Source organism: Homarus americanus, unplaced genomic scaffold (genome assembly GCF_018991925.1).
Source record: "Homarus americanus isolate GMGI-L3 unplaced genomic scaffold, GMGI_Hamer_2.0 scaffold26351, whole genome shotgun sequence".
NCBI lineage: Eukaryota > Metazoa > Arthropoda > Malacostraca > Decapoda > Nephropidae > Homarus > Homarus americanus.
The window spans coordinates 2,055,128-2,067,691 of NW_024724368.1; the positions used below are offsets into that span (position 1 = coordinate 2,055,128).

The following is a 12,564-nucleotide window of genomic DNA, read 5'->3' on the forward strand; positions in this document are numbered from 1 at the left end:
CTTCCGTAACCCGAGGGATGCCTGTAATTTCTTGAATTATTTTTCCCCAGTGGGAATTCACCCAGTATTTATCATATAATATTGGAACATGTTATGGAACAAGGTGGACATTCTATATTTAAATACTGTACAAGTGTAATGGCTAAAACTCTTGCATATCCCATAATTTTTTCACTTTAGAATTGCAGTAGGTCTGTCTACTACAAAATTTTTTTGGAAATGTGAGTCTGGGTTTGAACTGTTTATGGGCAAGGCAACCAATTAAAAAATAATAATAATTAAAATTCATACATTGCTGTACATACATAACAGGTGAACAAAATAAAAATTTAAACAAATACTTTACGTACAGGTAGTGTGTACTGTAATATGGAGAGAGAGAGAGAGAGAAGAGCTGCAGGAAAAATATCCCTCCCTTAGCCCAAAGAAAAATGGCTGCCTTGACCATATAAGTTGTAATCAAAACATGATTTTCATGAAATAATTGTACAGGATAGGGGTACCGTGTATAGATTTTAAAACTTTAGTAATAATAGTTTTTGTGAAAAAAAAGAGGGCTTTGAATGTAGAGGGAAAACAAATAGTATTCATTTCAAAGTCATTTATGCTTAGAGTAAGTAATTTTGGGAATTCTAAAGGTAGTGCACCACCCCTTCTATATTATGATGTTGTGTTCACTGTAATGTACAGTGTGTGCAAAACTTTGGCCACACATCATTTAAGTATTACTGTATTATTTTTTTTTTGAGGGGATAGAGTCTTCCATTAAAAATTTATAAGTATTTTTCAGTCATCACAGGCTGAAGGTCTCGCTGTAAAATCATATTTTGTTGTAAATTTTTCACTGGGTATTTATACTCTGAAAAAAAAAAAAAATACCCAAAACCCTGTAACTAACATACATCACGCAAGATGACTGTGGAAATATGTTTTGGAATGTGGTAAATATTTTTTTTTCCAACATGTCTAATTTATAATCTTTTATGGGTAGCATGAAGATATATAATAAAAGAATTGCAATGTAACTGACTTTTATTTCTTGAAAGTTAACTGGACGTACAGATGCATTTAAAAGACAAAAACGAGCGTGAATATTCGATACTCATGCTTGATAGTTGTAATCTTGGTAACACTGGAACACCCAAGCACAGTTCACTGATCGCCAATGTCACGCATCATGTGTCTAGTGGGCTTTTTTGTGTAGACTTTGGAGAGAGAGAGAGAATGGAGAACAATCATTTTTTAACTTGGTTCCTTCCTCTTCAAGTGGGTTTTCTGCTGTACCATATAAATCCAACATATCAGTAACAGCTGGATTTACAAACTGGTTGACAGTCTGTAGAATTTAAATTGATAATCAAATGTAGGAGAATAAATATTAGATAAGATAGGTCCTAACAGGGGACTTATTGATGAAGGAAATGCTGATAGTACATCCAATACCACAATGTCTAGCAAACAACCTGTAAGGAGCCACTTAATCAGGTCACACAGTTAATCCAAATTCTGCATAAAACACATCTTCAGACCAGTGAAATGCATACACAACCATTCACAGACACCTTAAGCCTGGCAAAATACACCCTCCCTCATCCCTAACCTAACCTAACAATCTTTCCCCCATGTCTTTCTTGTCTTATCTCTCTTCTCCTCCTCCTCATTCACTCGTGCATCTCGTAACCTATTAGTGTCCTCCAATCTCTCATATGCCTGAGCCATCTCAGCCTACCACTACGCAAAAACCTCACCTATACACCAAGCTGCCCTCTTAGCAGTGAACTGGGTTTTCTATCTTTCAGTGTCACATTACAGTACACATCCATCTCGCCATTCTTACTTGAACTCACTCAAGCCTATACATGTCACCGTACATTATCAGGCTTCCCACACCAGTTGTATACATCTTTCATTTCACACTAAGACAAGTTCTTAAAATGGGTGAAATTACATTTATAATAAAATATTATTTCATTATTGCATTCTATGGTTCCAGAGTTCACCATGAAATTACTGTACAGTACTGTACTGATTTTTTTTAACCAAAACAATGACAATTGTCTGATGTGATTTCAACATAAGAAGGATACTTTTGATCATAAACCAAATCATCTATTCATGCTAATCCAACTTTCTCATTGATGTGATGTGCACCGTCCTATATGCCATAAGTTAGGTAATATAATTTCATATTTAAAATAAACTACCTTATCATTAAAGAAGACTTACTTCAGCAAATTCTATACCAAATGGCTATTATTAAAAATATCCTTCAAGCTGACAATTTTCATGAACTTAATTAGGATTTAAAATAATTGTTGTACATACATGATTTTGAATAGATTGGCTGTTTTGTGAGGCTGAAGATAAAAACTGGGAGGTGTGTGGAGTGCCACTTGAAGACCCATCCAGAGGATCATTGTTTGTGTAGTTCATTAACTGTCGACAAAGCACCAAATAGATACACAACTATGCACTAGATCAATCATTCATATAAAAAAATGCTATACTGTATAAGATTTGCTTACACAGTTACCCAGTACACTATTTGTTCTAATCCTTAACATTTTAGTAATTCCTGATTTTTTAAATTTATAAAAAATAGTATACAGTAACATTTCACTTTTAGCAACCAACAGCTTCTCTGCATTGTGACAGTTCCTAAGGTTTCACAAAAGTGGGTAGAGTCTAGTGCTAAGCCAATTCTGACCTCTCTGAAATGTTGTGCTGCCAGTTCTGGATTCACTGTTTGTGGCTGCCTACAGTCTTTTTCTAATTCACCCCTGGGGATCACCTCATCAAAAATACTCTTGGAAATGCAATCTGTGAATCAAATGATCAATCAATGAAACACGAATTCCCACTTTGTAACCAAGGAGACGAGACAAATGACCTGCAACATTCCCACACTTGAGGTCAACATAAAACATGGATTAGGGAAATCTAGCCATTAATAGGCAATGACTTCTTCAGCTTCTGCAGCACCACACAGAGCTTAATTTACGAAGATGAGGAATGACATAAATACAGTACCTTATAATTATTCTTCCAACAGTGTACTCCTGATCATTACTGCCTAATGTAGTGAATGAACGTTTGGTTCAAAATTACAAATTACATTGGTTTTTATCACATATGGCTCATGTATACTGCTATGAAAACTAAAATAGTAGTGAACTAAACAAGGTTTATTTGTAAACACCAAACTAAAACACTGGTTGACTTAATTAACTGTGAACAGTCAGCATGGACAGAACGTAAACCTGATCAATAATTTTCTAATCATGAAAAATGTTCAAGCAAAAGTTAATTCCAAATTGAGGAATAAGAGAAAGGTAAATTATGTACAGTATATTGAAGCTTTTACATACAGTAATATATATTGTACCGGGAAAAAGAAAACTAACCTGCAGCTGATGAAGGAGAATGTCTACTGTTTTTTGTGCCATCAGTTAGTCTGGCATCTCTAAGTGTTAAATCTATGATTATGTCCTCAAATTGTTTCATTTTATCCAAAGAGCATTCTATATTCTCACTTGTGTTATTAAGGACTTCTTCATCTTGAGCTGCACTTGGCAACAGCTCTCTCTTATTTTCACCTAAATCCACAATTCTTGTTACTACATCTTTTCCTTTCCTATTTCCTTGGTCCCCAAAACTTAAGTTCCGTCTACTCTCTTTCAGGAAATATGCAGAACAGATTTCATAATTCTTTGTTGTATTTGCTGTTAAATTTTTTAATTGTTCTATTTTTTTATTACCTGTACAAGTGCTGTCTCTGCTTGCACCAAGTTCAGTTTCTTTATTATCTTTTTCCAAAATGATAAAATGGTTATATTCCTTATGACAGCGTGCATGGTTTTCACATGTAGGAAGTGAACTGTCATTTGTATGTTCCTTGTACAAGTTATCATCAAATGTTTTTTGCTCGTATTCAGAAAGATCCCTAACAACATTTTCTGTAATGTCTAAATTAAGCAAAGGTTTCTTGTGGGTCAGATTCACTTCCAGGTCATGAGAAGATTCCATCCATCTTGTGTGGTGATTATCATCAATAAGTTCCACACTGTTACCTTGCATATTATAGGGATAAAGAACATTACATATGGTTTGTGAGGAATGCATATCATTAGTCAAAGTGCATGATTTCTCCATGACATTGATAGGTATTGGTGATGAATTATATTCAGTCCTGAAAGCATGACCTTCACAACCTACAGTGTCTGGAGGATATTCATGAATACCTGAGGACTGGTGCCCTCTTCTCTCCTTAACATGGCTTTGGGATGATAGCTTATTTCTGTTAATGCAATTTGATAAATTTTCTGCTGTGTACAGCTTGGCTTGGAGTTCAGCACATTGTTCCGGGCATTCAGACTTGTCCTTGGTAATGGCAGAACTTTCTAAAGAGTTTCCAGTATACTCATTACACTGACAACTTTCATCAATTACACAAACTTGTGAATCACTCTTCACATGCCTTAGCTTTCTGTCATCCTTATGCCATGTTGCCAGGAAATTTATTTCATGCAAAAACTGGCTATCATATTTAAGTGACTTGTTATTTTGGTCTACTATGGAACCACAATAATTTCTGCTGCCACAGTCAACATTGTGAACTAGCAAATGATCATTTGAATGATTTTCAGGTTGCTGAATTTCCTGTGGATACATCTTCTTCAAGGTGATATAAGGAATACTGCCTGTAGATTTGATCAGGTCACATTTTTGTGAATCGTCATAGTTCACAAAATCCAGTGACGTATCTGGTATGTGATCAGAGGTTGTATTGCTAAACTGCATTCCTCCCTGACTTCCAAAGTGATCCTCTAGTGATCTGTCTATTGTAGGATCAGTAGGTGTTTTGGATGAAGATTTACTACTGCAGGGTGTACTGATTAAATCTAAATTCCAAGGAGTACTCAAATTTCTTTCCAGGTATGGAGTTTTATCTTTTCGCTTTCCAGCAAAACTTAACCCACTTTCAACAATTTCTATTTGACGTGTACGTGTGCTAAGCTTAGGTATTCCTTTGCCCAAATTTTGCCAAACTTTATGAGAAGGCTCTGGTTGGATTTCATCAGTATCTTTACAAATTACATGTACTTGTCTTTTTCCAAGCTTCTTTTTTCCATCTATTTGCACAGAATTTTCAGATCCCACAAAATCATTCTTTGGTTCATTTGTAGTCAGAGTACCAAAGGTTGAGGTATCACTGACAGTCAAAACCTGTGCTCTAAGTTGATGATAATTTTCCTTCAAGTTGTCAGGTGGGAGTGACATTTCCATTTTGCTATGTGACTGTTCTTGTACATTAGCAGTCTCACTCTCCAGTTTACCAGAAGGACCAGAGCATGTATTTGGTGGACTCTGGAGGCGAGAACCCAGAAGCAATGTTAGTCGTCTGGTTTCCCACTCACGGTTTTTCACATTTTCATTTTTGTCATAAGCTTCTGTAAATTTCTTTTTATGATGCTTATATTTCCCTTGAACATCGTTATATATACCGTCTCTGTTTTTTTTCCCAGTGACGTTTTTAAGAATTGGTGGCATCTTTTGTTTATCAGCAGTATTGACCACTGTTTTGGCAACTTTCACTAGGGGTTCCTCTGGTAAATTCAATGGTATCCAAATACGTCCCTTGTGTCGCTGTGGGCTTAGTGTAAGTAACTGTCTTAAACGTGGAGCTCCAGCCAAGAGTCTAGGTGTTGCAATTTGACCTAATACTCTCTCTTTACTTGTACCTTTACCTGATACATGGAGTTTATTTGTTTTTGTATGTTTATTCTGTTCCATTTCTTTCTCCTCTGCATTTCTTCTTCCCTTTTTGTTTATCTTGTCTTTCCTTACTACTAATTTCGAACTAGGTCTTTGTGATGCATCGACACATGTATTTTCAGATCCCACTCGAGTCGAATACTGTTGAGAGTCAGCAAGTATCTCGACACCTTTATTCATTTTATGTCTTGCAGTGTGTTCCTCCTTTTCAGTGATCCTTTTATTCTTTCCTGTTTTGAGAATTTCTTTAGATTGTCTTTCACTGTCTATGGTATCTAGGCTATCGTTAACTCCATCAAATCTGTAGGTTGCTCCAGTTTTTTTCTTCGGAGGGGGGCAATGTAATCCCTGAGGTCTGGTTTTAAAGCCATGTTCTTCCTTTGTCTCATCTCTCTTTGTCACTTCATTGTTATGTCCTTTATCTCTACCTCTGTTGTGTGTACTCCCTGTTTTCTCCTTACAAGTGTATTTTTGTTTGTTGCATTTCTCATGACTGGTATTCTGCCAACTCCCATTTTTTCCTCCTTTGATGTTCTCCTCACTTTTCATTCTGTTTGGTTTACATCTACTATCGATATTTGATGATGTTTCGTTTTTCTTTTGAATTTCCGTTCTCTTGTTGTCGTGGTGAACTTCGGCTGTTTTCTCCTCTTTTCCTTTATCTTTCCTGCCTTTCTCTTTTACATTAACCATCTTAAGCTTGTTTGAATCCCTATCATCCTTGGTCCTGTCCAATTGGGAACTTTTCTTATCCTTCATATATTCATCATCATCTACCTTCCTCTTCTTATACCTGTCTTTCTTATCTCCAAACTTCATTCTATCGCTCTCAGTTGCCATTGTGTCTCTCTCACCTCCACCCCTATGAACCGACTCCCCCGTAACAGAGGTCCGTTGCCTTTTACTCTCTGAATCTTGCTGTGAGTCCTGAAGTTCTAGCTTGCCTTTAATGCCCTCCATCTCCAGCTGAAGAATTAGGCACATTAAAAAATTCTGACAGCTAAACCATCTCGGCATTAACCTAAATTTAACTACAGGGTATATCAGGTACAGTATGCATCATCAGTATTCACAACCCTTACAGTTCCAAGCCCTTTAATCCAAGACTTTCACATCAAAATTGAAAATAATTAAAACTTATTAAATTATGTACCACACAGTATTAGAGGAACAAACAAAAGTATAAGGAAGAGATTGTATATACAGTATAAGGAACATGTTTACAGTGAATTCCTTACATATACATAAAAGAATATTACTACATATACTCTCACAATTAGAAACTGTGGCAGCATGAAGAGAGATAAAAACAATGTCATTGATCTACCTTCAACAAAAACCTTGAGAATGGCCCATGTATAGATCCAGGTTTAATCTTGACCCCTCTTGATTTTCTATACACAGTGTTACTCTCTTTATGTTGCTTATCATCCACTTCAGAATTACCATCCTTCCCTACAAGTTTTACATCCAAGGAGCTGTTTCTTTCTGACACATTACATTGCTATAAAGGAAAACACTTTCTTCAAAAACCAATCTCTGCTCTTAATACCGTAACACTAAAATACAATTGTGTTGAATCATTTAAATAGTGTATTTTTTTCCTGAAACCTTAATTCATTGCACTAAACATTATCGATAATGAAATTGCTATAAAATCTGATGAAACTAGTTAAATCTAGTCGCTTGCCATTAATTGGAAAAGTAGAAGTAGATTATGAAAATAGACAGATTAATAAACATGAATTCCTTGTCATGTTCTAAAAATACTAATACAGTACTGCATATATTTATAAAGGCCTTACTCTCCCATGCCCACTGTACTGTATATGAAAATTTTGAAAAAAAAAAGTCAGAAAGATAGAGAAGCTTAGACAATCTTAACAACAACCTGTAACTGAAAACGAGAAGCATGGTCCGGTATATGAGGAGTTCTGAGCAACAGTGACAAAAGTGTTAAGTATAAGTTTTCAGAAAGTGTGTACCAAATTTGAAAAAGTGTACTCTGTACCCGTATAGTCATAAAATCATCAATTATTTATCGATATTAATGAATTTAGTCTTGCCTTGAAGGTAGGATGTTGTTGTAGAACTAGCTATGGCATAATTTAACAGCAATGTTAAGTGTGGAAAATTACATGACTGATAATAACAATAAATAAACACATCCATTATGATACACCATTCACCTTTTCCCAGTTCCACATGTTTCTAATCAGACACACAGCTGCACAATCACTATACAGTAATACAGTATGGAGTTTTCAGGACCACAGCAGATTCGTCACTGTTACAAAGAACACCTCATATGAAGCCAAAAGTAAACCATTAATGGAAAGTTCCAGGTCTAAGACTTTTCCTTTTAATCTGTATGTAAATCGTTGTTCAGTATTCTTTCAATATACAACTCTGGCGTCAAAGAAAAACCAAATAATAAAGTTCATTACCCTATGGAATGTGTGAGACGTGGAAGCAGAACCCACTTTAATTCTTTCACAGACCATCTCCTCATTTCGCCATCTTTGAGAACCTGTACATGAAAGGTACAATGTTACATAATACAGGTTGACAATCCCTTATTCGAAATCCTTGGGGCCAGAGGCATTTCGGATTTCAGAATTTTTTTGGTTTTCAGAATGGTTAGGTTGGTTTTTTTTGTATTAGCCCACCCAGGCACAAGTCATTGACCCACATTGGGGCCTGGGAGGCGAAAATATAATAATAATAATAATAATAATAATAATAATAATAATAATAATAATAATAATAATAATAATAATAATAATAATAATAATAATTCATAGGTCGAGGTCGTGTTTCTCACTTTTATCCTTTTTCATTCTTGTATTTCTTTATTATTATTATTATTATTATTATTATTATTTTATTAATACAGTATTATTGTTATTATTATTATTAATTTTATTATTATATTTTCTTATTATTATTGTTATTATTATTATTTGATTTTGGTGTATTTTTTATTAAAATTTTTATTTACTATGAATAATTATTATTATTATAATTAGTATTACTATTACATTTTTGCCCCCCAGGCCCCGATGTGGATCAGTGATCTTACAACCTACCTAGAGGAAAGTTGGACAGTTACATATGCCATATGAGATAAAATGACCCAGTTGATCTCAATTCTCTCCAATTGCCTGAAGAATCTCGGCCTCCCTCTATGCAAAACTTCACCAATACTCTCCATACCCAGGTGTCCTCTTAGCTCTAAATAGGGTTTCCTTTCTTTCAGTATCACACAGCATATCCACCTCACCTTTCTCATTTCAGCTCGTTCAAGCCTGCATACATAATGTCACCTTCTTTAATCGTCCCATGTTTCACTGCCACACAACATAATACTTCCCATCCCAGTTCCATGTGAAGAAAGGCCCTCTTGCTGTCAATATAGGCAAAAGCTCCCTTCATTTTTCCCCACCTTTTTTGACTCTTGCACTTGAGCTAGCTTCAGCACCACCTCCAGTACCTGTACTAATCATGTCACCCAGACAGCAGAACTCACTAACACACTCAAGGAATGTACAGTATCCCAATGCTGAGTTTCCCCAGCCTTGCTAAAACCACATGATTACCTGTGTATATAGGACAATAAAAGTCAGCAAAATCCTGCAGTCTACCATTCACCACTGAAGCTCTTGTGTACCCACCATCCTTACTTACTGCACATTACTGAGTTATTGATAACACCTTTCTTACAGACAGCACATGGCCATTTTCCCTTTCCACCACAGACCCATCTTCCACACCACTTATCGATACATCTGTTCTGGCAACATACATTCTCAAGCCCTTTGCTTCTATTGCATCCTTCCACTTCTTTTATTTCTTCACTGACTCTTCAGTATTTTCTGCTACCAGAACAAAGTCATCAGCATACAACAATTACCAGGACAGACCAGTCCTAAAGCTCCATGACAGTGCCTTCACCAACATAACAAACAGGAGGGGGTTCAAGACAGACCTCTACAGTACAAGAGGCACCATTGTACTAGAAATGCGAAATACTTCTGAAACAATTTTATAATGTAAGAGAAGCTAACCTATCCTGGGTCGTTGAAGGAAGGGTCTAACTTGATGTTTCTCTGCTGATTCTCTAGAGGATGCAATATTTCCTGGCCTACCACTACTGCTTCCCTGAGATATCCTGAAAAATTAAGGGTGCCACATACCAACTCACATTGAATCCTATTGAAACGTAATGGATTACAGTAATATAAAATTCAAATGTTACATAGAAAATGGTATAACAGAAAAATTTTCTTATGACAAAGAAAAATTTAAGTGTTAATGGCTTTGTTGTACTGTACTGTAGTGTATAGTACTTAGTTACAGATACTCCTGAAAGTACATTAGCAGCAATGGCCACTGGGATATTTTATACATGTATGAAGACAACATAGGAAAAGAGATATCATCATGGATGAATTAAGATGTTAAAATAATGGTGGCTAAACAGCCAAGCTTGTCTTCGTAAGTTCGTCCCCTTGGGGTACTAAGTTTGTAAAGGTCCATGTGATTGCCTCATGATGCTCTTCCTTCCTGATGTTGTGAAATTTGTCTGTGGCTGTAAGGGTGCTGTAACAGTAGTTTTTATTTTATTTTATTTTTCCAAAATGGACCTATGGTCTCTAAGCAAAAGTTCCCACACCTGTTTGTCCTGTCCTTCTGCTAAGAAATTCAGATTGGGTACAGTCTGGTTAAGCTGCCTCATTTTGAGTAAGTGAGCTAATTCTAATATTCCTCAAGAAAGATCCCAAATGCAATTGAAAACGTGTTACCAAACAACATTTTTTTGGATGTCTGTACTGTATAGCAAGCTGCTTGTTTTGTTTTGCTTGAAAGGGGAACGGGAGGGAGATCAGGTATGGGGTTTGGCAAATGGCCTAAGCTTCTAGCTGTAGCCACCTATCCAATGTCCTGTAAATCTAAACTCCATTGGTCCACTGATATCTGGTGTGAGGCAGTACCACTTATTCTAAAAACTCAACCTACTCATACATACCCAGGCCACAAGGGAAGATATACAGTACCCATATTATCTCAATCTTTCTGTTATGTGAGCTATGCCTATACTTTGACAGAGGAACAACTTACCAGCTGCTGCTAGATTATATTATTGACCAACCTAACCCACCTAGTCTAACCTGATCTATCTTACTTAATGTAGGATCCTCTTATGTCCAAAAAATAATACAAGGTAGCAGTAACTGGTAACACCTACCATGTTAACATTGAATATACGTTCAGAAAAAAAAATACAAAAAGTAATAGGATTTCTGAAATTTCAAATCCTCGTCATTTTACAGCTTTTTCATGATGCAAAAAGCATTTATTTTCTATAGGTCAATTCCCTCCAGTTAAGAGTTAAAGTGACACGCTGTTCCGGAGTATTACTCATATTGTGTCTTTAATACATTATGAATTACCCGCCGTTTGAGAGGCATTTACCCGAGATAGATCATAGAATATTATTCAGTACAATAATTACAAGATAAAATACATTACAGTAAAGCTCATCATAAAAATCTCTACCGGTTATGGTGTCTGGCAGAGGATGCAAAGTACTGATCCAAGCGGCGGCGTTCTTCCTCTTGCTGGAGGACACGGCGACGAATCCCACCAACCCAGTTCATGTTTTATATTGAAGACGTTGGAAGTACTAAGTAGGTATGGTGGTCACTGCTGCACACCAATGGTTCCTGTTCAAGTTTATACATAAGTCAAGGATAATTGGTTCGTTTGCCGGGAGTTTGTGAAATACAGTACAAATAAAGATATATTTCAGAGTATAGCACTAGATAATTATTACGTGGGCATATTTTCACTCAAAATAAACTATGATATAGTAAATTCAATAATATAAGTTTACAATACCCATAAATGGATGACAAAACAAAATGCTTAACCCAATAGTGTTTTTAAGATAAAGCACTTTTATTTCCCAGGTGTCACTTTTATCTGAACTGTTACTTCCAGTCTTTACTTAATACAAGCTGTATTGTGGCCAAATACACGAGGAGACAGTTAACGAACCTTTCAAGTCCACGTCGACGATAATTACGTGAGAAGAAAATTCTACAAGTTGTTGGTTTTCTTCCGTCAGGTCTAGTTACGCGCACAACAACTTTCTTGGACTACCTTTAAATCCTTCATCGACTTACTGTTTACCATTGTGTGTATACCTGCACTCTCTATGTACATAAAAATGAAAGAGAACGATTTTCTGAACAGAGATATGTAATCTATCTATTAACATATATTTATTGAAATTATTGTTAACATCATGTGGACAAAATTCACGTTGGATGTCACGGGCCGTGACTCACGGCAACGTTGGTTGAAAGTTTGCATCTGATTGGTCATTTATAAGCTGGTAATACATGACGCTCTGTGGTTGGTGCATGGCAGACTACCTCATCTGAGTATGTTAAGAGTGTTGGTGTGTCGGCTACATTATGGACGCCTTTTTTTCTGTTTTTAGGAAGCAGAATGAAGGGCGAGTTGAAAGATAAATCAGCATTTACAGAAGCTAATTTGTGTACACACAATTACCACTTCAATTACATTCTTCACTACTGGGCAGCCCAACCCGTCGGGCGGACGGTTATTTCTCTTTTTACTGTTGGCACGTAATGGCTCTAGATTGCATTATAATACATAGTGTATCTGCAGTTACATCCCCACGTGTATTTCAGGCATATTTTGGTTGATTTTGACCATGTGGTGCTTGAGGCGAAGGTACGTACAGGAAAAAATGTTTGT

At 36.1% G+C, this 12,564-nt stretch overlaps 1 protein-coding gene across 1 annotated transcript; it reads right to left on the reverse strand.

The window, feature by feature from the left end:
- Positions 1-1,018: 1,018 nt before the first annotated feature.
- LOC121864136 lies at positions 1,019-12,001 on the reverse strand. Its single transcript, XM_042363072.1, has 8 exons — positions 11,836-12,001; positions 11,335-11,501; positions 8,223-8,305; positions 7,103-7,279; positions 3,405-6,741; positions 2,708-2,820; positions 2,326-2,436; positions 1,019-1,336 (listed from the first exon to the last, which is right to left on the reverse strand). Exons 3-8 carry the CDS (start codon positions 8,277-8,279, stop codon positions 1,184-1,186), a joined length of 3,948 nt encoding a protein of 1,315 aa, XP_042219006.1. The 5' UTR covers positions 8,280-8,305; positions 11,335-11,501; positions 11,836-12,001; the 3' UTR covers positions 1,019-1,183.
- Between the last annotated feature and the right edge of the window lie 563 nt (positions 12,002-12,564).